General features: G+C 43.2%; 2 protein-coding genes and 1 long non-coding RNA gene across 6 annotated transcripts in view; 2 read left to right on the forward strand and 1 right to left on the reverse strand.

Moving 5' to 3' along the window:
* Positions 1-284: 284 nt before the first annotated feature.
* The window catches only part of LOC127614978 (uncharacterized), a 289,388-nt gene continuing 262,962 nt past the window's right edge, over positions 285-26,710 (forward strand). The window contains exon 1 of the long non-coding RNA XR_007966769.1: positions 285-342. This is a non-coding gene — a long non-coding RNA (uncharacterized LOC127614978). The remainder of the gene's footprint in view (positions 343-26,710) is intronic.
* lgals8a (galectin 8a) lies at positions 1,086-5,533 on the forward strand. Its single transcript, XM_052086462.1, has 8 exons — positions 1,086-1,275; positions 1,452-1,540; positions 2,596-2,806; positions 2,885-3,004; positions 3,079-3,105; positions 4,084-4,172; positions 4,260-4,425; positions 4,504-5,533. Exons 1-8 carry the CDS (start codon positions 1,237-1,239, stop codon positions 4,651-4,653), a joined length of 891 nt encoding a protein of 296 aa, XP_051942422.1. The 5' UTR covers positions 1,086-1,236; the 3' UTR covers positions 4,654-5,533.
* zdhhc14 (zinc finger DHHC-type palmitoyltransferase 14) lies at positions 6,089-26,352 on the reverse strand. 4 transcript variants are annotated; one of them, XM_052086459.1, is made up of 11 exons: positions 25,740-26,351; positions 24,950-25,243; positions 19,992-20,152; positions 15,395-15,547; positions 13,449-13,589; positions 13,111-13,159; positions 11,634-11,736; positions 10,774-10,883; positions 9,653-9,758; positions 8,779-8,801; positions 7,422-7,615 (listed from the first exon to the last, which is right to left on the reverse strand). In XM_052086459.1, exons 2-11 carry the CDS (start codon positions 25,189-25,191, stop codon positions 7,564-7,566), a joined length of 1,140 nt encoding a protein of 379 aa, XP_051942419.1. In that variant the 5' UTR covers positions 25,192-25,243; positions 25,740-26,351; the 3' UTR covers positions 7,422-7,563. The 4 variants fall into 4 exon arrangements, with proteins under 4 accessions (XP_051942418.1, XP_051942416.1, XP_051942417.1 ...); XM_052086458.1 differs by lacking the exon at positions 8,779-8,801 and having other exon boundaries at positions 6,089-7,615; positions 25,740-26,352; XM_052086456.1 differs by lacking the exon at positions 8,779-8,801 and having other exon boundaries at positions 6,089-7,660.

A 26,710-nucleotide genomic window follows, 5' to 3' on the forward strand; every position in this document is an offset into this window, starting at 1 on the left:
AAGAGGGCAAATTTCATTTGAAAAGAAAATGCACTTTGAGACAAAAATACTCATTTGCCCTGTCTGCCGATTTCGAAATGGGCTCGGAGCGCCCACTGGTTCACTCCACCCGTTCGGATAATCCGTACGAAACTCAAATTGGCCGTTCGGAAATTCAGATTGAAACCAAAACAGTGCCAGTGGAAGCACCAGGCGTCAAGTAGCACAGATGGAACCATTTCAACCACGACCTGCTGATTGGTTAAAAACATAAAATTTCTGTAATCACACAATTATTTAATGTTAAATTACCGTTTCGTGACTGTGAGAGTGGAAAAAAATACAATGAATGGTCAGAAGCAAGTAACGGTGGACAAACATGGCGCAGTTTAAATTAAACTATACCACGAAGTGGTTTTGTTTTGAACGTCAATAAAATCAAATGTCGCCACCGTTTAACATTCAATACCGAGGATATGATGTGTAGTAACTTTAGCGTCATGAAATGTTTTAGTTTTTTACGACTAAAAATCACATTTGGCCGCTGACCAGTGAGTCTCACTACGGTACAACGTCCACGTTTGCAAGACGACGCGGATTAATCCTCAATATCGACTAAAGAGTAACTATTACTTACGAAGAGCCATTTCGTCCGTGTCGTTTCACTCAGTTAAACAACTTGGTAGCTTGTCCTCAGATAGCGGACTGTGTTGAAATGACGAGGGAGGGGTGTGTGAGGACAGATATAACATCGAAAACGACTGAGAAGTGGTCTAATTGGTCAGAAACATGTTATTGGCTTGGAGGGACAAAAGAAGAGTTATTACTAGCTTTCGTTTCACAAGAATCGAAACTACGTTTCGTTTCACAAGAATCAATTGTTTTTTGTTTTTTTTTTGCAACACAAAAAGTGAAAGTGTGGGCCGTCACCCTTTTACTTCCTTTCGAATGCATGCATTAATTCAACAGTTGAGATAAATGTGACTTTCAAATCCTGTGCTGCGGATGGCATTTGAACCAGGAGGGATTTACTTGAAGGTTGATCGCTGTTACAGTTGACCACTGTTGTCTTTAACAGGACCTTGTAGTCACGTGTCAATTGTGCGCATGCGTGCCATCGGAGGTTCGCACGGCGTCCACTTGCGTTCGCCCCAATTTAACGCTGAATGAGATAAAAGGTCATATTTAATCGGATAACTCGCTCCCTCGATTGCTTTGTCTCGAACAAATTGTTTGTGGACCGACGCAGGAAGCTCGATGTCGGTGGCAAACGCGAAGCTTAGTGTCCTGAAACCGGTGAGAGGCGTATTGCCATCGCTATTACAATATTACGTCCCGGTGGCGACAATCATATATTAAGTGGTCAATCTCTGCTTGAAAGATTCGCGGTACTAGAATTTGTCGCTAATAACCCAATGTGAGTCTCGTTATTTCCCCAATACTGTGTAAGTGGTCTCACCTCTCCACCTCAGGTGATCCCATACACAGGATCAATACCTGGAGGCCTGCACCCCGGAGAGATCATCATCATCCAGGGCACTGTCCCTTCAAATGCTGACAGGTGAGCTGTGACTAACATAGTTGCAGCATTTAAATGCACATGCACTAAATGTCATTCCCGGTTCCCCAACCTTAACTCGCCAAGACACAAGGCAAGTGAATTATGTATCGTGTGCCCTCTAGTGGGCGAGCATCAAAATGTTCAGCCTGTCACTATTTGCCGCTGGCACAAAAAGAGAACAAAGCCACAGTATTTGTAGTCCATTAATTTCTGACCAACGATCAAGATAAACCGTGAGTGTTCCGATGTCTGGTATCATGGTTGTGGTTTGAATCACGATAAGTTTTCGCTGCATGGAAGACTCAAACAATTAAACGGCTGACAATATGACGTGTCTCTAAACCACAACTCCCGTTCTTAAACAAAATAAAATAAATAATTGGTGGGGATAATGGATAGTAAAAAAAAATAGAATTAGATTAGTAAAAAAAAATTACAATTAGATTTGCAATTCGACAATCCTTTTGCCTCAATTCAGAACTAACAAAATGAGATTCAATTTGATGTTAAATGGGATTCAAGCATACAATTGCCGCGATTTAAAGTTTAACCTCAAATGAGGTTTAGTAATATTTAGTAGGCTTTTTGATATTTTTTCTTTTCCTATTTTCTAGCTAAAGCTTGAAGGTGTCGTACCAACACCGACTAGAATATTCATTCATTCATCTTCCGAGCCGCTTGATCCTCACTAGGGTCGCGAGGGTACTGGAGCCTATCCCAGCTGTCTTCGGGCAGTAGGCGGGGGACACCCTGAATCGGTTGCCAGCAGGACACACAGAAACAAACAACGATTCGCACTCACACTCACACCTAGGGACAATTTAGAGTGTTCAATCAGCCTGCTACGCATGTTTTTGGAATGTGGGAGGAAGGCCGGAGCTGGAATCGAACCCAGTACCTCTGCACTGTGAAGCCGACGTGCTAACCACTGGACTACCGGGCTGCCCACTGACTAGAATATTGAAGAGCAGATATGTAGTGGATTTCTGTATATATTTCCCGGAGAAAGGGTTTTCTGTAGATGTGTAACGTCTTGGCGTGCTTATTCTCTTGAGGTTTCAGATTGACCTTTCCTGCGGCGGCAGTACCAGGCCGCCTTCTGACGTGGCCCTGCACTTCTGCCCTTGTTTCGAGGGCTCGCCCTTCGTGCGATGCAACTCTTTGCTGCAGGAGATCTGGGGCCAAGAGGAGATGATGCAGCAACTGCCTTATAAACGCGGGGCCCCATTCGAGACCATCATCCTGGTGCGCGAGGACGCCTTCAAGGTCAGAGATGCCTGAACTGAGAACAACAAATTTCTATTCTTTGACATATTTTATTTTATTTTTTAAATAAATCAACAGGTAGCCGTAAACGGAGCTCACCTCCTGGAATACAAACATAGAATCCCACTAAATAGGATCAACACATGTTCTGTATCTGGGAAGGTCCAAGTGCAGGCTATAGGCTACATCCCAAACTCTGTGAGTTGGTTCCTGCCCTTGCATGGTTTCAATTTGCCTTGGCTATGATTAAAGTTGCTCTTTGTCACTCTTAGGGAGTACACTCAGAGACTGGTGACTTGGTGAGTTTCTTCCTCTGTGCCACAGACCTATCAACATTCTGCCTGATCGTTAATGAAAGGTGAAGCTCAGAATTGCAAAAAAGTCTGAACAGTTGACAGGGTTGCACTATTCCAAAAGGAAAGATATTCATTGTACAAACGATTATGACACTCTAGAGTTTTTCTGGACTTTAAGTTACACTTCCCCCCCCCCCCCCATAGTTTGGCTGGTCCCGTGACTTAAAACTCAGGTGCCACTTGTACGTATTAAAATTAGAGCTTGGACTGGCACCTAAAATCATTGTTCATTAAATGTGGTGAGTTTATGTGTTACTACCACCTTCTTTACAACAAAGAAATAGAACAACAATTGGATGAAGAAGAAGTAGAAGTTATTCATTATGGCTGATGGCCACTGTCTTTACAGCATGCTAAAATAATGCACCAAATGTACCTGCCGACCGCCAAAAAAAGTAAAAGAAATGGAAGAGTCGTCATCGTGGCAACAAATGAGTGCGATGTAACCTAGTTTAGTACTGCGTGTGGCTTCCTTATGCGCCAACAAGGATTTACAGCACCAAAAGGTGCAAATAATGCGCAATGCGACTCTGGGATCTAGTTATGATAAGTCATTTTAAACTAAAAAGAAAAACTTTGAACAACGCTCAGTTTCCAAACAGTCGTCGTGAAGCAGTATCCATATGCACCCATATTTTCGAGTATATGGATTTTAGATGTCAGTTCAAGCTTATTCTTGGTCTCGGTTTTTGTAATATGAATTCCTGCCAAAAATATATCTTCCTATTCCCCCCCCCCCATCTTACTTTGGCAATTATCTCCTTCATCCCCCGGATAAAAGGACAAAAAGAAAGCGTTCCCAGAGGAGGGTTCACCCCCCCAGCCTCCTCATCTGTTCTTTTGTGTAATGGCCAGGTTTCCCACAATACTTTGTCAATGTAACGCATGATGATCAAGACTTTTGCGGGGTTGCCCTTTTAGAGCCTCCCCTACAAAGGCAGTATCCTAAAAGGCCTGAGCCCTGGGCAGCACATAACCATCAAAGGACAGATCAGCATGTATCCACACAGGTAACCACTGCATGATATCGGTGTTGGTCAGAGAACGCAAAAGTTTCCTGTCAAAATCTTAGCTTCTGCTCCCAAATGCTCTCGCAGCGTTACGGTGAACCTGTGCAACAGCACAACGGAGAGCATCGCTCTTCACCTCAACCCTCGCATGAAATCCAGCACGTTCATCAGGAACTCGTACCTGAATGAATCCTGGGGCCAGGAGGAGCGGGAGTTAGTATTTTTCCCTTTTTCCCCTGGAGAGTATTTTGAGGTAAAAAACATCTTTTTTTTTTAAATTTCTTTTAAAACAAAGGGATTTGTGGTTGAGGAGTGTGTACTTTCCTACCAGATTCTCCTACTCTGCCAGGCGCATCAGTTCAAGCTGGCAGTGAACGGCTTGCACTTGTTTGAGTTCAAACATCGGGTTCAGGACCTGAGCACTATCGACCTGCTGGAGATAATGGGAGACCTGGAGCTCATGGATGTCAAACTGTGGTGATCCGGACCGCTACGTTCCTTGGGGGTTTCGTCGTGGGGGTTTTTGTCTCCCCCTTCTCTTTCAAATTTCTTTTTCTCATTTTATTTTCGAGCTTGTGTTATTTCAATCTTTTATTGTGTCACGTGTGACATTGGTTTGCTTCTTTTGAGCCTCATGTCACAAGAATGTAACAAAAGCAAGCCATGCGTGAAGCACGTCAGTTTATTTTGGATTACGCCTTCCTTTCTCATGTAATTACTAGTCTATAAATAGTGTGTTGTTTTGACTTGCCATGTGTTGACTTGACTTGCCACTTAAGATTCTTAAAGTGTTACCTAAAGCTCTGCCTTTACAGTTAAATCGTGGAGAAAACATTGTCAGCAGTATTTTAAAGTGTTCGCAAAGCATGGTGGAAACTCAGAAGTCGTACCAAAAATTTAAGGTGATGATTTTGATTCAAAGAAAGGAAACAGGAAAACCATCTATACATTTTTTGTGACGGTGTCGGAACGTAAAGTATAGCTGACGGAATTTGTGTCTCGAAATCCCTGCGCAGTGACTTGACAAAAAAAACAAAACAAAGCAGGTAAATACAGTGATCTTGTCGCTCATTTTCTTCAGCATGTACTGGAGCATCATCGGTAAAGTGACGTCACTGCAGGATAATTAAAGCCCTTTGTGAACCGCCATTATTCTTCAGTCATTATTAGGAAAAGAAACGCACAAGCCTTTTCTGGATTAACCGTCCGATGCTTTAGAAAAATATGGCTGAGTGTAATTGACCATTTCCAAGGGGTGTTCATTTAACAGTATGTTCACTTTTGTAAATTTGCAGTGGTTAAGAACAATCATACTGAGCCGATTTTAATACTTGAATCAATAAAGGGAACAATGTTCTTCACCCTGCCTGCACTTTGAGTCACTATCGCCTTTGTGGAAAGTAATGACCAAAAATGTGTTTCACTTTTGCAAAGACTTGAACATTTCGTGTTTTCTTACCTAAACTGCGTGAACTTTTTATGGACTTGGGACATGCTGATTTTGGCAATGGTTGTCTATGCCCATCGATAATCTGAACCGCTTTATCCTCACGTGCTGGAGTCTATGCCAGTTTACTTTGGGCGGTCGACGTCGTACACCTTGCACTGCCAGCCAATCACAGGGCACAAAGACAACCATTGACACTCACATCAAGAGACAATTTAGAGTGTTCCATTAACCTGCCATGCATGTGTTTGGAATGTGGGAGGAAACCGGAGTGCCCGAAGAAAAACACACACGGGTCAACAGCTTTTTGGCAAATGGTTTGTGGAACTGTACCTCGCTTATTCAGCCACAAGGTGTCAGACGAGTACTACAAACTAACTAAAGACAGCTGCTTTAGCCGAACACCAAAGCCTTCATCTCGAAGTCAGGTGTCCTCACTGCACAAGTTAGGAGCTTCAACAATTTGGCATCTGATAAAAAGTAGGTGATTTATTTATATAACTTTCATAACCATTGTACAATACAACTGTCATCCCCCCCACCCAACCCCCCGTAAAAAGAACGATACGCAATAGGGTGACATCAACTATTGCAACGGCTGAGAGTGTACATAGGGGGAAAAGGTATAGAAAATACCGCCCAATCAACAACGGGCAAATAGGCGTAAAGCTTGGTTTGTACTTGACGCACGTACGCTCGGCGCAGAAATGAAACGTCAAATCAGGCTGACAACTTTTGCAGTATTTATACTCTGCATGGCTTGCCCAGGTTGTTAGCCGATATCCTGCCTGATTATAAGGGGCAGTGACAAGCGTCGATGGCAGGGGTTCACCCTCTCCGGTCCACCATCCTACATGTTTTAGATGTCTCCCTCCTCCAACACACCTGATTCAAATGATCAGGATGGTTATCAGACATCTGGAGAACTTACTGATGCTGATTAACAGTTTCTAGGAACAATTACAAAAAATGGGTGTACTGTCTACATATAAAAAAAAAAAATTACGAAGAGTTGGGAAGTCGAAAACTGCTGTTTTCACAACTCTTGCTTGTCCCCGTTTCACCGCGTGAAACCTTCTGGATGGTTATAAATTTTCGTGGGTGCGCCGTGAGGAAAATTTGGGCAATGCTGATGCCGCACGGAGAGGCGTGGTTACACCGAAATGACAAATTTTGCTGCGCCAGACCTCACGGATGCGGCAAGCATAAACCAAGTTTAAGACTGTTTGGGTGGGAAAGGGGGGGGGTCGGGGTCAGTGGGACGGACAGAGATTGAGATTTTTTTACAAAAAAAAAAATGCCAAGAACCGTCAAAACAATGAGACTGACAGACGCACCATTTTGGAAAACAAACCCTTGGGCACATTAGAGGAGGAGCGATTTCCCATCAAGTTCAAAGGGAGTGACAGCGCGTGTCAACACAGCAGAGAGGTTTGGCAAGGTGTTGGCTGAGGTGTGCTCAGGTCCCTTATCAGCGTCCGATTTCCAACAATAGCAATTGGTGGGAGCCTGAAACCAAAGTTGACTGCTCCTTTGTCAGAAAGTGGTTTCTATGTGTTCAGTTTCGTTCTCAGACAGAGCTGAGTTTGACCAGTCCTCTGACAGAGTCCTCGTGCAGCGAGTCCTGGCTGGCCGGATTATAAAAGCCAGCCTGCACTGTGTGGCTGTGACCCAGGGGCGTGTTGCAAGGAAGCATACCTGGAGGTGAGGGCAGGTCCTCCGGCGTGAGAAAGTGGTGGTGTGCAACCTGGTCCTGGAGGGGGCGACTGTGGTTGTGCGAGTGAGCGTGCGCGTGAACGGGCAGCATATCGGTGGACTCCTGGCAGCTCAGGCTGGCTGTGGAGGTCGCAGGCGTGGGCTGCCCGAGGGGGAGTGAAGTGCAAGGTCCACCCAGCCCGAGCGAGGTGCGACTTGGGAGGGCTCCTCCGTTTTCCGGGGAGGCCGTTATGATGACTGGCTCGCTGCTCTGCTGTTGGAGGAGAGGCGTGGCAGCGGCCTGCAAAACGAATTTAGTGCTCTGAATGCACTGGTCTTGGTCACACTGAAAGCAGGTGACGGAAGGAGGAGCGGGCGAAGGAGGAAACAGGAACATGGAGGTGATGGCGGATAAGGGAGAATCAAGAGGGAGTATATGAATGGATAGGGTGGGGGGGAGGGGGAGAAAAAGATTTTAGTACCCTCAATAGAATGCTGGGCCCCTAAAGAACTGGTACACCAAGAAATACTCAGGTGGGTAAAGTTGAAAAGTCAGTTGCTGCCTATTGATCTCTGCTTACATTCCCCAAAGTGGAGCATGTTTAAGGTATAGCCATTCTCACGTTCATGTGGTGACTCTGGTTGTAAAGATCTGGAAAAGTTTCAGTAAATTGGAGGGAATTTTCTAGCAAATGTCCATGGGAAGTTCAGATTCTGTGAAAATTGACCAGGATTTATGGGAATTAATTGGAAACTGAGGGTAATCGTCGAGGCAAAGGTATCATTTTCAAGCATTAATAAAACCATTCGGTTCTGTCATAAGCAGTCATCAAAATTGAGCGCTCGACATGCCCACGTGAGGTCATTATCATAGCATAACAGTGGCGGTTTTTTTTCATGCCACGTTAGTGGCAGCACATTTGAAACTCAAATAATGGCTTGCAAAAAAAAAAAAAAAACACACAAACAACTCAACTCTACTTATAGAGCACTTTCAAACAGCCATCGCTGCATACAAAGTGCTGTAAATGGAGCAATTTAACATATACAATAAACAGTCAAACAAATCGGTAATGAGGTAGAAAGCACCAAACAGTAAAACCAAGAACAAAACAACGGACTGCTCATAACAAAAAATGTGTAACTTGCAGAACTTCAAAGTCAACTTGCCAATGTAACCATTTTTAGTTAATACCTGTACACAATAAAATATTCCCCACAACTATACTTCAGGCTTGTGTGTTTCATAAGAGCAAACTTTGAATTTAGTCATTTCCTGGTTAGTCCCGTAAATTTCCATGGAAAGTTTGCCAGTTAAAAATTCCCGGAATTCCGCAATGCTAGCGGTGACGCCAATGAGCCATGATGCCACTAAAGCAGCTATGAAGGCAGGCCAGCCCCCAGATGGAAGAGGTGTCAGACAAAGAAAAAAAAGCCCAGAGAAAACATGTCAAGATATCTCACCTGTTTGTCTCAGTATCATTGACCTAAAAGATGAGATCGCAGATGTTTTACTCAAAAGGCACGGTCGTGAATACTCCACCTATGCTGTTTTTTGTTGTCCAGTTTTGTGTTGGCTAACAAAGACACGACACTGCCATTTAAAAAAAAAAAAACCTCACTCAACTTTCTAGAGGCCTATTGTGATACACGGGTCACACTTTGCAAGCACACTTCAGAAAACTATTGTCGGTGGACACAGTTTGTCATGAGATTTCCAAATTTAAGTGAAAATTCCAAAGGCAAAGTCAAAACCCATTTGTCAACAACACCCAGAAATGCCACCAGCTAGCTTCTCTGAGCCCGAGCTCATTAAGACGGACCCATGCGAGACGTTTGGAAGTCTCCCGTGGTCTGATGAGTCACCATTTGCAAATTTATTTAGGAAATCAGGAACGTTGCGTCCTGCCGGCCATTGGCTGAGATGCAAATGTTCCTGATCCACACAGAATATCCACAATGTTCCCGAGAGGTGATGATTGGGATTGGCATTTCTGATAAAAAGGAGGATGTACACATAATATGAGACGGTCATCGAGTTGTGCCACCATCACCAAGCCCCCAGATGACATGGTTGAACTTTGCAATTTATTGTGCCTGACAACATTCAACTTGGTGCTGTGTCAGAGGACAACGCTAACAATCTGCAAGCCTTGATGCAAATCTTCCCTCTTTTTGAAGGACTACGTTGTCACCCAAAATGCAGTTTATGAGTGAAGCAAAGGACAATGACAATTAAACATGCTTTTAAAAATATATGCGCTGGTATGGACCTCAAAATATGCCTTTTTTATGTCCTATGTCTTCCTCTCCTACAACGGTGACATAAGCATCTTACCATGTGGCTCTGTTGAGACTGCGTGGAGCCGTACACGGTGATGCCGTTGGTTGGCGGCGCCAGCTGTGGCGTGTCGAGATAGATGAAGCCACGTCGGTCAATGAGACTATAAGGAGAGAGGAGCAAGGTATTATTGGTGATTGGTTTTAGGATGATGAGAGAATTGCAACGTTTCTACCCAGTATGGGGAACCCTGAAACCAAAATGCTAATATGCTCCTTCCCTTTAAACGAGGGGTTTCCTTTAAAGGGAAGGAGCATATTAGCATTTTGAGAGTGAGTGTGCGAAGGAAGTCCGAAGGAAGAAACAAATGCAGCAGGTTCTCCCCAATTGATCAGCGTGTTTGGGGTTGTGAAAGGAAATGCTTCCTTCACTTCCTTGCTTGCATCGTCCTAGGCTGACTTCAAACATTCCTTCCACGCCAGTGGCCCCCCAACAGTGTTAGAATTGCGGCAGCCACCTGCGCCACGAAGGTTCTTCCTTTGCCAGCTGCAAATAATTATTGTTGAGGCATGCCTTGTGAGGGCAAAGCAGCTTTTGCTGGTCTCTTCTTTGGGGAAAAACAGTTGTGAGATAGGTCGGGAAAAAAAACACTAAATATGGTGAAAATGTTGCAGAGTTGGCAACATTGCAGACACAAGTCATGGCTCTTGCTTGCTACCCCACGTGAACTACCGTCCACACGTGTGTACAACAAATACAAGTATCATATGTTTTCGAAGTTTTACTTCATGGACATTGTGAAGGGTGGTGAGAGACTGTTGACAGGGCAGATGTGGCCCCCGGGCCATACTTTGCCGAGGCCTGGTCTCATGTCTGTCTTTTTGCTTTTAATCACATGAACAGCCTAAGTATGAGATTGAATCCGTTTTACGGACTTTGATCTGAGATTTGTCGGCGAAGTGCTTGAAATCCATTCAGCTCTTGCAGGGCTACGCGCAGCAAAAAAAAAAAAAAGGCTGGAGGCGGCTCAAGACAAAGAAGCTCTTCACATCTTGTTCCAGTTTGTCAGTACCAGAGAAATGAACCCCCCCCCCCGACTGTGTCATATTTTGAACCGCTAACAATGTATAACTAAACATGGGACGCTTATGATGAATGCTCAGTGATCGACATCATACCTCGGTGGCAGAGGTCCGCACAGCGCTGCGCAGCAATTGGTGACGATGTTGCCATGGCTGTATGGATTATAGTTGTCCTTTCCTCTTTTAGAAGACCACGAGCCTTTTATCTGAAGGAGACATCGGTCACAGCTTTAGTTGGCTCAGAGGTCATGCATGTGGAATGTCTAGACTTGCAGTTTGTGTGTAGCCAGGCTTGAGCTCTGACAGGCAGATAAATAATAATATAATATTATATATAATAATAATAGCAACAACAATAATTATTATCATTATTATGGCGGCTCGGTGGCCGACAGGTTAGCACGTTCGCCTCAACAGTGCAGAGATGCAGGGTTCGATTCCAGGCACCGGCCATGTTGTGTGTACTTTGCATGTTCTCCTTGTGCCTGCGTGGGTTTTCTCCGGGTACTCTGGTTTCCTCCCACATTCCAAAACCATGCGTGACAGGTGAACGGAACACTCTAAATTGGCCCTAGGTGTGAATGTGAGCGACTACAGTTGTTTGTCTTCGAGTTTCCTGCGATTGGCTGGTAACCGGTTCAGGGTATCCCCCGCCTACTTCCCAAAGACAGCTGGGATAGGCTCTAGCACGGATGGATGATTATTATTATTATTATTGTTGGCGGTGTTGTAGGGCACTCGTTAATCAGAGAACCAAATTAAGAGTACCGGTGGATGTATCTGTTTGCAAAAAATGCAAGAGACGCCTTGCTAAGCTAATATTAAATATTTGTTGAAAAGCAAGCCAGCATTTACCTCCCACTTTAAAATACACCAACTAGAACAATGTGAAATTGACTGCATGTGCAGGCCGATAGGTGCACTGATGTATACATGACAGTATATTCTGTACTTACGTCTTCGTTGGTGGTCTGGTTGGAGCTGATAAGGTACGTATGGAAGCCTGAAAGGCCAACGATGGACCACACAGAGAAGAAACACACCACCACCTCCAACACGGTGACGGTGGAGTCAAGGAAGAAATCTTTCTGGACTGGGTTCATGAACACTATGCACACAAAGAACCAGCGAACGGACAGTGCAGCTTGGACACAGATGGGCACTAGCGCCAATCGCTCCCCGACAAGCTAACATATCGATCTATATAGCCTGGGGACGCTTGTCCTCTTGCCAATAGATCTTTGTTATCACTTCATTTTTACGAGGAAGCAAAAACATTGTACATTTGCTCTGCTCTACATTGAGCTTATGAATACAGTGAATACCTTCTTGCCTTGACACCGACCTACTCTCCCTTGGTAAATCTCCCTGTAACATAGTGCATGAATTCTGTATTCATTCAAATTAGATCCAACAAAGAGGTTAACAAAAATCTCACTCGTTTTGTGGAAAGGTCAAAATGACTCCAGCACACATTTTAGTCAAGTGCTGCTGGACAAGCCCATTTCAGCTCAGTTTGTCACTCATTTCTCTGCCAGACAAACTGTTATGGCACGTAGCCATTGAGAGGATGGCAGCAAAAGAGAGCTCTTGGCGTTTGACTAGATTTGATCGGGGTTCATGTTCTCGGCTTTGGATTGGATATGAATCTGCTGAAGTACTGCTTGAAGTGGATGGAAATGCTGTCCTACAATTTCACAGAGCTTAGAAAAAAAAAATCAAGTGCACCTGCATCACTACAGGTGGGAAATCTTCAATGACGGATGGCAATTTTCAGCTTAACTCATGACGAATAAACTCCAAACCGCGAAGAGGTATACCAACAGCAAAGCGATTCTGCCCCCCCCCCCAAAAAATTAAGAAATTAGATGTTTCAATGAGGAGCTACCTAATATTACCAGCCATAAAAATAGCTCATTTAAAAACAGAATTCTATTAATGCAGCTCTATGCGGCATTAGTTAGTGCAAACTGTAGGCCGGTCCCAAGCCTGGATAAATCCAAAGTGTTGCGTAAGGAAAGGTAGGTGGCGTAAAATTAAAAAGTTGTAAATAAGTACGTATTTTTCAAGAACACAATGTGTAGAGATACTCTGGTAAAACCGGGAAACACGCGCCCCTTGGAGTCGGCGCCACCAAGAGGTCATTGACACTTTGGCACAGGGGTGCCCATTAGGTAGATCCTGATCTACCGGTAGATCTAAAACAGGTCCCAAGTAGATCCGAGGAGTGTCGAGGAGAAAAAAAACAAACAAACATTTGTGTGTCTTTGTACATGTTAGTAATATATATATTTTTTGTGTTAATGAATGCTGCACCCTAAATCATCCTATCAGTCTCATTTTCACCCCAAAAAATAATAATTAAAAAATAAAATAAAGTAGCGGGGGCATTTGAAGGTATAAGGCAAACCTCAAGTTGCAGTGAAAGGATATCTGGCGGGGCTATCTTTAAGAGCATTGAGGAACCCACCCCGGTGAGAGGCTGTAGAAACAGAGAGGAACAGATATTCAATTCAATAAACAAAGTACACGGGGTGATTATGCAACTCTGACACCTTAGGGCTGGGAAATTAAAAATGTAACCAGGATTTCAATTTGGGGTTTTCTCCATCTTAGCTGATTGAAGAAAAACGATACATGTATTGAATGGTGGTGCAAGTTCCCGTTGTTGTGAAAGTACCCTGAATGCAGCGCTTGCACAGCAAACATGTGACATCATTGAACAGATACTGTTTATTTTGCTCATGAGTGCATTTGTGTGTTTTACTCACTACGTAAAATAATGTGAGTGATGACAAAGGCAAAGATGAATATCGTGAGGAAGGACAGCGAAAGGATGAACATATAGAAGAAGCGGTAGTTCCTCCTTCCCACGCAGTTCCCCACCCAGGGACAGTGGTGGTCAAAACGCTCTGTGTGGATAGGGAAAGAGTAAAATCATTAATGCAGGCCATTTTTGGGCTGCCCACACACAAACGATTCCTGCGATTTTGCTCAACAGATTCTCAATTTTTAGGATGTTTGTGTGATGGAAACAACGTTTGCCCTTGTCTCTTATGAATCAAATTGTAGAATGTAGCATATTTAGTGGCAGAGAGGTACACACTATGGAAACAAATAACGTAAAAAACTTTTTTTTTTTTAAATTACAAACATGAAACACAAAATGTAAAATACCTTTACCAATGCTAAACCAAATTTGGAAAAACACAACGAGCTTGGGATATTCCAATACGTTTACACAGTTGAAATTTGGGTCCGATTCACAACACAAACGATATGAGAACACTCAGGGTAAGCCATAAGATATAAGATACTTTTTAAATAGCCCAAGCCTGCAATAAAGCCACCTCACTCAAAAGAACAAGATTTGAGAGAGTGGCTGATATACAGTACAAAGATGCATGTACATGCTGCATCTGTCTATCCACATACACTCACCAAAAAAAAGAAGGAAAAAAAACAGCGTACATGAGGCACATTTTCAAGGTTTCATGTACGCAAACCAAATTGCTTGTTTGAATGTAACACCCCTGTTGCTTCAGAGCATGCAGCTAGCTACCCAGTGGGACTCCACATCTGTGTAAAATTTGGGGCAAAGTGAAGTGTCCCACAGGGTCTAGGCAGAATAGAAACACAATGTGAAAAAAAAAAGATGTGCACAAGCTCATTTGGGGGGAGAAAGCGGTGGGTGAAAATGAGTGGAAGAGTGACTGTAACTACACGATGATGAGATGAGGAGTTTTTGAGGGCATGAATGCGGCTGTAAAAGTGTGCAAGCAGAAGATTTTTTTTTTCCAAAAGGTCATCAAGGATTTGGAATACGAGAGTGAAGGGGTGGGGGGTGGGGGGGGGCAGCAACCTTTGGAGAGGCAGATGTTCAAAGCACAGTTTTTTTTATAATTACTCATGGAAACAATGTAAGTATACCATGCACAAGATGAACTGAATTGCGGCCCTTCAATACAAATGTATGGCTCCCTATTGAACAACCGGGTGAGAAAAAAAAAAAATCTCCAAAACAAAACAAAAATCTCGTGTCATTCCCCCTCCCCCATACAAGACACATTTAAGAAAAATCCCGATTTAAGAAGGTGGTCCACCTCACTTTGTTCATCATCCACGGTATTATCGTTTATCTTTGTGCTCATACATTTTCATACAGAGTAAAATGAGACATTTAATATTAAAGCACTTTCAGCAGTACAAAAAGTCCTCAAAATACATTCATAACAAATGATTATGGTTAATCTAATTGAGATTCCCCCACGAAAATGTGTGCAAACCGATGTATATACACTATACTGGAAATCGGTAATAAACAATCTGAAGCGCAGATAAATATACACAAATGATATGTAAACTGATTGACGACCACTTCTTAAACACTGAATATGCCGACATTGCTAAATAATTACGATTATATGTAGTCTATATTAAATAATAAACCATCTCCAGTCAGTAACCTCGCACATGCTAAAGTGCAGGAGGGGAAATCAGATTGTAGCTCCTTACTCGGGGTCGAACAAAAAACAATTTGAACTGAAAAAAAATCGAACAAGATCAAATCGTCATTTGAACGGAAGATGTGTCGATTTGATCTTCAATATACAGTACATGTCATGCGATCACGCAGATCATACGGTAAGCGCTGGCTCGAATAAAGAAGACACGAAAAGCCACGATGCCGACGGACAGTGTGAAGTCCTTAACTCACCCACACAATTATCACAGAGGCTGCAGTGAGACGCGCGTGGGGGTCTGAAGAGTTTGCACGTGAAACAGTACTTCAGTTTGACAGTTTGGCCATTGATGACCACCTCCTTGGTCCTTGGTGGTGGCCTGTAGCCCGTGCTGCCATTCGCCACATCTTCACAAGAGAGGAAAAAGAAAACACAGTCAGTGAAAGAGACTTGGGGCCCACAGGCGACAGATGGCCCGGGAGATTTGACAAAAATCTGGCACAGTTGCGATCAACGTTATTCGAGCCCCGCCTTGAATTACATTTGCAAGAATGTCAATGATTTAATTATGAATTAGGAAATTGATTTTCATAGCTCAACACTCCTACTTGAACACAGAAAAGCTCTTTAGATGACGAGTGCAGTGACAGAAAGATTCCATCGCTTCATGAGAAGTACTTTGGTTCTTAGTCGAACAGCTCGTTGTTTATCTGCTGCATGCAGCGTTGAACACCAGATTTGGAAAAAATCCTTGACAATTTGAGCACATCCCTAATGAATGATGCCGCCAGTTTCCAAATATTTTTCAAATCCTAAACACAAAGGCTCAAGTCAGTGGAACCTCCAGTAAGTGGAACTCTAATCACCCGCCTTCACCCCCCCCCCCCCCAAATAGTGCAGTAAGGTCTCCCCTTCAAACACCCTTGTTGACTGACACATCAACGTAACAGCAGCTTCGACTGACTTTGCCTCCCTGTTTTCCAGTCATCTGAGCCTTAAGCCATCAAAAATCCATTTCCTCTGCTGGCAACGTCAACGCTCTAACATTCAACAGCTAGCTTGGCCCATATTAGATGGAAGGAAAGAAGCTCTGGCCCTCTCTCAGTCTGATTAATACATCAGAGAGCCTTTTTGGATTTGGCAAGTTGCAGCGGAGGGAGACACGGCTGCCGGCAGGCGAGCATTGATATTAAATTGGGCACAAAAAAAATGATTGCATCCAATTTAAGGGGCCATGATCCTTCATTCTACCACCTCTTTAATCAACAGGTGCTCTTAATTATATTTGTGTTACATTTTCATTCCATTCCAAAAAAAAGAAGAATTCTTTTTTTTTTGGTGACACCTGCCTCTATGTTTTTCAACTCCTTCATTTAGACATATTATCAATCAACAAACAAAGCCAATACCATTGCTGCAAGTTACGGTCTATGTTTTGTTGTTCCTCGGCTAGGAAGTTTCTTACGAATTCTGCAATATTATAATAACCGCGCAATGGCTTTGATAAAGATATTCTAACACACACATTGGCTTATACCACAAAGAGTGATCACAAAATGCTATAAAGTGGGGATGTTCACTTCAACTTTTTTAGTCCAATACCAGTAACATGTATTCACTCTTGAATAATCATCAAAAGCAATCAGACTTTTGATACCAAAATGTTCAATTAACACAATGACCGATAATTGCTTCGTGTTTCTTTCTGACACATACGATGATTCGCCGGTGAATCAAACTGCCACAATGTAGCACCAACTATCCATGAAGAATTCTTACGTGATGCCAGACTTTTAGGGCATAAGTATCGGTGACTGGTATCGGCAGCCTTTGTGGAGTGCAGATACCTTGAAACAATGCCGTTATTTGTCTGATACCAGTACCTGGTAATGATACTTGCCTATCCCTAACATTATGTATAATGCATATGATTCTGACCTAACATTTCAGGTTAACAGAGGTGGTCCTCATCCCAAATAACAAAAAATGCTAAACTATTGTTGGCTGGTCTGAGAACTGATCATGACCACATGAATTCATGCGACTTTAAAGTCAATGTGCCTGGCTTCTTTGGATGCCCCCGTTTTTATTTTTTTGTATGTCTGAGCTTTTAATACTTACTACAATATCTCAGTGTTGTTCTCCAATTGTCAAGGCCAAAGCAGATAAACGTCTCAAAATGAATGAATCAGCAAGATGCCCGTTTACACAGTGAGGTCAACACTTGGCAGATAGCACAGACAACCTCTGTCACTCGTGGCGATGACGATACACTCCGTCGGGGGAGAATGACAATGCCATGATGTCACTTCTTGTTCAATCATTAGGTCTACTGTTTTGCAAACAAATCAATAGTGCCAGTGTCAAACCTGAGTGCTCCAAGAGTGACTCGACAACTTAAGAGTGTACTGTATCATTGAGGTCAATGGCGAGAGTGAATATTTTTGGATTACTGGTGACCAGTGCAGCCTTCCTAAATGACAGGGGTACTATACATACAGTGCATGATGGATATTTGTACAATTATTGTAAGCAATTTACATTCAGATATGCAAGATGTCTCGGTTAGTCCAAGTACTGTAATTATTTAGGGCAGTAACTGACTATGGGCGGAAGAGGGAAATTCATCCTGAACTGGTCACCAGTCAGTCACGGGGCACACAAAAATTCACACCCACATCGACACCGTCGGTGAGTGGGAACCGAATCCACGGTGCTCGCGCACACGTCAGGGAGTATACCACTACATCATCAGCAACTGTGTTTCATAAGAATAGTAATATGTAATGTAGTAATATATTTCGTGATATTTATGAATTAAGTAAGATTAGGTTCAGTAAGAAGTGGAATTTATTTTGGAAACACAATAGCTATAAATTACAATATATGGTAAAATCTATGTTGCGGAAGCTTTTATGGGTAAAAAACAAACAAACAAACAAACAAAAAAAAAAACAACAAAAAAAGAAAATGTCTCAAAATCCTGATGTACTTGAAAAAAAATCACTTTTTTTTGTAATCAGCATCATCTGTGATTAGAATGTGCAGCTGACCAGTGTTATTGACCAACTGGAGTATGTGACGTGCAAGTAGATTTTGTTAAATAACTCAAATGCATTCCAATCACTCTTAACATAGGCAGGCATCCTGGAGAGCAATGAAAATGTTGAAAGAACGAGAGAAATCAAGTACCGGTATGTTCATGGCAAAACACAGCAAGGCTGATTGCTCTTGGGGCTCGGAATGAGACTGGATGATCGGGATAAGAGCAAACAGATGTGCCTGGGATGTCTCGCATGTAAATCTGCCATGCCAAGACTTAGGCCAGCTGCATCACGCATTGGACAACAAAGCTGGAGAAAAAGCGATGGTAATTGGAATGGAAAGTTTCAGGAAACATTTTGTATGTCACAGCACTGTGGAGTCAAACCACGAACACCGCACGAGAGGAGGCAGTGTTCGTGGCTAGTTAGCAAGATGGCTAGTCATGGTGCAGTGTTGATTGCAAAGGTGAACAAACGATAGCAGACAGGCTCGCAAGCAATGATAGCATATTTTGTAGACTCTATAATGCTTCACTGGCACAAATGTTTGAACAGTGTATAAGACTACCGGTACTTAGTTTAATTAAAAAAAAAAAACTTGCCCCATATTCCTTGTTTCCATCATTAGATATACATTTTAGATTTTAGTGATGTTCGATACAACATCAAAAAAAAACTTTCAACTTTTAATTTGTTTATCCTCAGAAAATTTCGCTTTGGTCTTTTTCAGAGAGTTGTCGACGCACACTCTGCGCTCCACTGCCCTAGCAAAAGCTAATTAAGAGCGTAGTCTCCTAATTAGATTAATTAAACTATTCCAGAGTTTGTTTAATGATGCCATGGTGACCTGAAGGATTAGCAATTAGAAGAAGACACTTTGCACTGTAAATAAGGAGTAAATAAACTTCTCTATATGCAACTCGGAGGCCTGGTTGTCGAGTGGTTAGCGAGTCGACCTCACAGTGCAGAGGAGCACGGTTCCATTCTTGCTCCGGCCTTACTGTGTGGAGTTTGCATGTTCTCCCCATGCCTGTGTGGGGTTTCTCTGAGTATTCCGGTTTCTTCCCACATTTTAAAAACATGCATGGCAGGCTGATTGAACACTCCAAATTGTCCCTAGGTGTGAGTGTGAGCGAGGATGGTTATTCGTCTATGTGTGTGCCATGCGATTTGCTGGCAACCGGGGTTCAGGGTGTCCGCCGCCTACTGCTCAAAGATGGCTGGAATAGGCTCCAGCACCCTTCGCGACCCTTGTGCGGATAAAGCAGATCAGAAAATGGTTGGATGGGTATATGCAACTCACAACTAACACACTTTTAAGAATCCTACTTCAGAGCTCCCGGGACCATGTCAAGGTGTCCTTGAGCAAAATACCAAACCCCCAGTTGTTAGTTAGTCGTTAGTAGCCAAATGATGACGCAGTGTTAAAGCGCTTTGATTAACTTCAACGTAAGAAAGCACAATATACGTATAAGAGGTCAACATAGATGTTTTTGACAAAAAGCAACTGCACTGCCTCAAGTATTGTATGTACAGTGGGACCCTCAATACAACTTAGAAATCAATCTAAATCAAATATTCTTGTGCATCTTGCATCGTGAAATGTCATTTCAACGAGCAAGGATGAACTCAAAGTAAGTTTAGACGGGGTCAAGGATCATTTTCCAGACACGAATTTGGCAAAATGGGAAGCAAAAAACGTGGAACATGTAGTCAATAAGACCACTGCCGACTTTTATCGGGACCCCCCCCCCATCTCTTTATAGCAACTGATATTACCATAAATGTAACTAGTGGGTTTTCTTACCTATTTGTCGCTCCAGGTCAGCCGCTTCGTCTGGAGTTGCCCTGGGCAGCACCCCTGGGTCACTGAAGCTTGTTCTGAGCAGAGTTCCCAGCACAAAGACAAAAAGCACTCCTCCCACCACGGGGATAACAGGCGTCAAATGCTCAGCCAGGAATGGGCAACTGAGAAGACAAGCAACAAAAGTGAGAGAAGAACAAATGACAAAGTAAAAATACAGGCACGTCCATGCCTGCACGACAGCAAACCCCGACGAATGCACATTACAATCCAAAAAGCATGCTTTAGTAAATGCCAAGTGTCAGATTAAACACTTGACTGCTTAATGACCAGTAGCTGAATAGAATTCCCGCACCCGTCAGTCTCCCAAATTGTAATCTGCTCAAATAAAACAATCCGATGTAATCCCTTTCTCTCTCCAATGACTTGCGGCTATTAGAGTGATCGCATTTAGTTGTACAGAGGTGGTTGCACATGTTGATACCTGCCATTTTATTTGAATGCGTCTTATTGAGTCGGCTGGCGAGGCACTTGTGTTAGTGATGGCCAAAAGTGATTTGTGGCATAAATGTATCATGTGGGAACGAGCAGTGCAATACTTGTATCAAATCTCAAAACTGAGGTGTTGAAAGATGGACTTTTCAAATGACATACTAAGTTCCAAGAAGTGCTTCTAAGGTTCATTACTACCAGGAGGTTAATCAGTTCCCAATATCATGTGTGACCTGCTGCTCTTGTATACAATCACATTTCTCTCTCATATGGCAACCCCTCCGGCGAGGTGGTGTGGGGTATAGGGTGATACATCCGCTTATGTATGCCAACCTCAGTTATCCACGCAAACTGAGCCAAAGTATTTTTAGATTTGCCTGGTTGGGTTCCATAAAAACAGATAGTGGGGCATAGAAACATGGATCCACAATGTTTACGTAGAGTGCTGTTCTATGTTAAGTAAAGTCAAGCATCATCAAGTGTAGTTAGAAAGGAGGGGGGGGCTGACCTCTAAAATAATGATTAATCCCAAGATGTTTAGCTGTTAGTGTAATAAATATTTAATTAGCACTGACGTTTCAACAATGTACACACACACACACACGTTTTGTTGTTGTTTTTTTTAAATAAATGCAGCAGGCCCTAAACTTTTCAGTGAACCTAGAGACATATTTTCAAAGACCTACATAGCAATAAATAAAAAAAAAAGAATTGATTTAAAATATCACTCATCATGATTTAAGGAAAAACAAGCCGCCATATTAAGGACAGCATTCTAGAAAAGCATGAAGCCTGTCCTCAAGACACAGTGAGTCATACATAAACAAAATTCAACAAAATATTGAATAGGCTTGTCACGCCACGAAAAGTGATGGGCAGAATTCTATGCAAGCCTTTCGGCAGGATGGATGCAATTTGGACGTCAACCTCTCTCCAATAGCAATGAATCAAATACAGTACGTTGCAAAAACAGTCGATCTTCCCATCTAAGGACAATCTGAGCAGTACAAACAATGAGACGCCTTCAACCTTTGACGGAATCGAAAGAGGGACACAATGGACACTACTGGTCGAAAATTCGACATGCGTTTAGGATTTTCAGGTTTTGTTGCCATGGAGACAATCTATCCAATGTCAGACAGGTTTGAAAGGGAATGTGGTTGCCCTGGAAACAGCAATGAGTGAGCTGTCTCGGCAGAACAATGGCAAAACCTCACGAAAGGGCATAAAAGAATGCCGCTACATTACTTGATCAACATTTCATTTAGCTGGTAAGGATGGAGTTACCAACAGGATATGATCGGGGGGGGGGGGGGGGTTACAGGCAGGACCGACATTGCTTCTTGCTGACCCAAGATGGATTTGTCCTTGCGTTAGTTGTAGTGACATTTCTGATTGTGACTTGAACAAATGTTAGAAACTAAATTCACATTAAGCCGCCTAAACACGACAGAGTGTGTGTGTGTGTGTGTGTGTGCGGGGGAGGGGGGGGGGGCTCCAGCAACGCCCTGCAACCTTTGTGAGGATGAGCGGCTTGGATAATGGATGGATGGATAAAATATTTGACACCAATGGCTTTGTTTTTCAACCCGGCAATTAGGGTGTCAAATAGAACTCTTGTATTTTCTATCACGGTATTACCATACTCGTCGGACTACAGGCCGCTACTTTTTTTCCCCATGCTTTGAACCCTGCGGCTTTTAATGAGACGCCGTTTATAAAAGAATGTTTACTGACGAGGTTCAAGCCGCCATTGGATTTACCCATCGTCCCGTCAGATCTGACCAATGAACTTCCCAAACTCTTCACAGTGGGCCAATGAAACTGTCCGAGTCCGCCCTCATACTGAATTTTCATTAGCCATTTGCTGTTGGAGTTGGCACACATGAGGGAGGGGCGGGTTGCTTGCCTGAGAGAGAAATGCATAAGTTTGTGTGCACTGCGGTGCACAGCTATGTATGAAACAATTGAGAGTGAATAGAAGAATCTTGAGTTAAGGTGAATGAGCAGAGGGAACGGGTGCCATAAATGCAGTGCGACAATTTGGCTACCGACTCGCACCATCACTGCCAATGGGCAAAAGGTGCTATCCCCGGGGAGAGCAACTCCGACCATGGAGCCCCTTCGTCTCTCAAACAGGTTTCCAAAAGGCTGCACTGCTGCGTGATGAAGAAAGCTGTCCAAGCTCGTCAGAGAATTTGCCTCGTGCGACAACAATAGAGAATGAGAAGGGTGCTGGAATGCTACTGGAAAACGAGCTGCGGTTGGCATTGTTTGGAGGCAGGGGGGAAACATCTACCGGTGTTTCATGAAAATATGTTTTAGGAAATCGAAAATCCATTGCAACATAGATTTTTTTTTGAAGGTATGCGTAACAACAACAAAAAATGTTGATGCTGCTTCGATGAATCTCGAGGAATTCCAACTGGTCATTCTATCGTGGTCACAACAGTACTCCATTGCTATACACTCTCTACATTCAAAATTACGACATTTCTGACTTAACAGTCCTTGAAATAGCTCGTTTCTGCAAAACACAAGGTCTCAATTACAATTTCCAAGGCCGAAGTAAAGCAGTCCAACTTATAACCTACATGAACAATCTGATGCTCCATTATGGTCCAAGTAATCAACTTGAGAAAACAACGTGGAATGACAGAATAAAACGTTCAAAGACGTGGAGTCTGAAACAGAATAATAAACAGAACAAAGCCTGCTGCTTTTTAACAGTTTTTTTTTTTGGGGGGGGGGGTATATGGCCGAACACCCCTCTTATGAAAATAAAAACGAAACAAAATTAATGTGATGTTAGGGGATCTCTGCCTTAGCATGATACACACGCACTCTTGATAGGCTGTCCTTTGACCATCGATGTGTTGGTCCACTAAAGTGACAATGTATTCAAAGATTAAGTGGTCCAGAGGTCATTACTGATAGATGTGTTAATGTACACATTTTACACACAATGTAAAGCTGGCAGTTTTACATGTTTGGTCTGACCAAATAAAAAAAAAATCTGCAAGAATGCACTCAGTTGAATGCAGCATTTTGCCTTTCTTAACCGAAACTTGATCATCAACATATTGAACATATTCATCGATATTAACCTCGTTCGGATGGCCCCATGTTCTCATTAAGATGTAAGAAATGCAAAGTTAAATTACGTTCACATCACATGCAAAAGATTTTCATTTTTTGTCCGAACAGTACAATTTCATCATCTGAATGAGCATGTTGCATTTTGACCTGACCTTTGTGTCCCACCACTGTGGGCTCTGGTTCTGTCTTCTGATTTCAGCATTAAGATCAGGGAGTGTGAACATAACCCAAAACACTTGTTTAGAAAAACTGTAGAATTGATTTTATTGTATAAGGGTAGAAATGAGTAATCATCAGTATGTACATCAGGTCATGGTTTTCGTCTCAACATTTGGCCATTATGCGCTGCACACACGGCAGTTTGCATATTAGACTCTGTGCGGTTCAAAAGCACTTTACCCTGAAGGATGGCCCGATTAGGCAACCGGCCTCAAGATGGAACAGGATTGTTATCTAGCGCTGATCGTATTTCTATGATGACAGCGATTAGTCCGAGGGTGAGAGAAACAGTCCACTGTGGTAAACTCATGTGTTGGCCATACTCAGGTCAGTGTCCATCTACATCCTCTTTCACAGAAGTCACCAACATGGCACCCGCAGGAACCAGGTAGCCCCCCTCCCCACAACCCCCCAAGGTCCACATGAGGAGCCCACAGACATGTACTAAAATAGCTCACCAGTGATCGGACGTTGTGACTTTATAGGAATGTTGATTTGAAAGTACTGTCAGAGATTTATGTAAATGCTGAAAATATTGACATTTTCTCCTCCCTAATAATTGTGAGATAACATTGTAATCACCGTCTGCACATACATATCATTAGACGCTTGAGAGCCAAATAAACTTTTCTAGATGTTTTTTTGTGCCAATTCCAAATCTGCCCTAGTTTGTTAGTTCATTATCATAGCACATAATAATGAAATTATTAAAGGCAATTAGAGCATGTGTTATTTCAGAAGTGTGCTTCGGTTAACATACAAATTCTAGTTGTAACAATATAAAATGAATATGAATATTAGCAAACTCTGATATGTTGTGATTGTTCTCTTACTTGCCACACGCATCATGCCGAGGCATATATAAATGCAACTAAAAATCTGCAGCTGCAATCATGAAGCAGGTCTTTGGCTAGATGCCCCGGCAAATAAAAAACACTCATCTAAAACTCTGTTTACAAGGAAAAAAGAGCGAGGCGTTGGGTTAATACCCAGTCAGTTTAGGCTAACATCCCACTGAGTCCAGAGGGATCATTGGAAATGCGTTTCTATTATTTAAACTTGGCTGAACCCATGAAATCATTCATCCTCCTGGTCAAAGTGCACAAGTTAATAGAATATTGGATCACAAAGTTTCTCAAAGGAATACTCACTCAAAGGTGAAGAAAAGTCCACAAGTGACAAGAATAAGGACAAGGGTGAGGTAGAAAACCCCTGTCTGCTTGGCCATCATTATTCTCCCATCGCAGTAAAACTTATTCCGACCGGGGAAAGATTCCCACTTCCTCTTTTTGGGGATCTTCTTCTTGAAAGGGGTCTCCATTGGAGTGGAGCTGCGAGTGCTTATTTGGCTGTACTCGCACTCTCTCGTTGACTCGGACACTCCAAGATGCATCAATTGCTCTTTTAGATGTCCTTATCGAGTGAATCCCTGGCTCGATGTGCCACTGTGGAGACAACACGCCAAGTGGAAGTTAGTTCAGCGAACACCAACACCTGAGATTTAAAAAAGTGATGATAGTTTAGCTCAATATAAATTAGTCTGATCTTCATTGTGAAATAATAAAGCGCGTGTAAGAAATCGAAACGTCAGCTACCTCGTCAAATGTCCCTTTTGCCAGCACTGTAATAGATATTAGCAAGCAACCTGGCTAGCCTCACATAGCATCTGAAGTGAAGCTAAAGCTAACACGGCTCGCAATTAAACAAATGAATTTACTAGGTTTGTATTTTGATTCACTAATGCAATGAGACCAGTTTACGGATAGACAAAAAATAACATTGCGCGTCTTGGGCATTTTTTTTAACCGCTGAACTCATTTTGCGCACAGCCTGACCTAAAGAGGTTCGTGTGTAGGCTGTAAACAACGTGTCTCCTCGTCCAGGATGTGTTTGTGCTGTCTGTTTAGCAAAAGGCTACACTGGGTGAGCTCGCTGCCTTACCGGGGGGGAAAGTAAGGCTGGTCGTCGTGTCAGGGTGTTGTCACGTCGTCGCTGCCCCTGCCTTCCTTATCCGGGTTTGAAACGAGCAGAGGACAGTACGAAACACACCATTTTTACAACGGTTGGATGTGGCGTTTGTCGTCGAAGAGCCCCGAGAGCAAATCCGAAGAAAAAGGCGACGTACACGGATGGGGTGCTCTCAAGCGAGCTCCAGCATCCCAACTATAGCCGTCGCCGGCAGGTCCAAGAAGCGCCAGCGTTTCCCCAAAATGACCCTCGATGATTCACCACAAAGCTTCACCATTCCATTGCGTATTGAATAAAAAAGTTGGACGTTCCCCAAAACGAGAGACGAAGCGATCCGGTTGACCAGGCGTTCCGTTCACATTGTGTCCCGGTACGCGGGCTCAAGTGCCACCCTCGCAAGCACCAGTACGGTGAGAGTCGAGCGGAGCCTCCCAGCCAGCTCCTCCCCCTCGGAAGACAACGTCGCCACCGAGCGGGCGCCCCGCTTCGACCATCACTATCCAGGGTTCACAAAGTTATATACATATGCCCTACATTGTTATCGATTTCGGACAGTAAGATCAACAAATAAACGCACCATTCACGTTTATAACCTGCTGCAACATTTGCTGTCTGATATCTGGTGCTTAAAGCAGTGGTCAATCACCAGACCGTTTGGCATCGGCTTGCCCATGCCCACCCTCAAAACCCACACGCACGCGCACGTACGGGCACACGTACACGTACGGGCGCGCGCGCACGCGCACACGTACTCTACACGCACACGTACAGGCACAGCAGATTACGTTTCTCAGTGGGTGCAACCTGACTTGTGAATCTCATCATCCTTCACCAATTACTCACACATCTACCTCCACTGGTGGTGAGAGGCAGCAAGACAGTTTACCTACAGGTTACCAAGCGCAGCATTCTCTTCACGATCACATCCGCAGATTCAGAGTATG

The sequence above is a fragment of the Hippocampus zosterae genome, chromosome 14 (genome assembly GCF_025434085.1).
Source record: "Hippocampus zosterae strain Florida chromosome 14, ASM2543408v3, whole genome shotgun sequence".
In the NCBI taxonomy this organism is placed as follows: domain Eukaryota; kingdom Metazoa; phylum Chordata; class Actinopteri; order Syngnathiformes; family Syngnathidae; genus Hippocampus; species Hippocampus zosterae.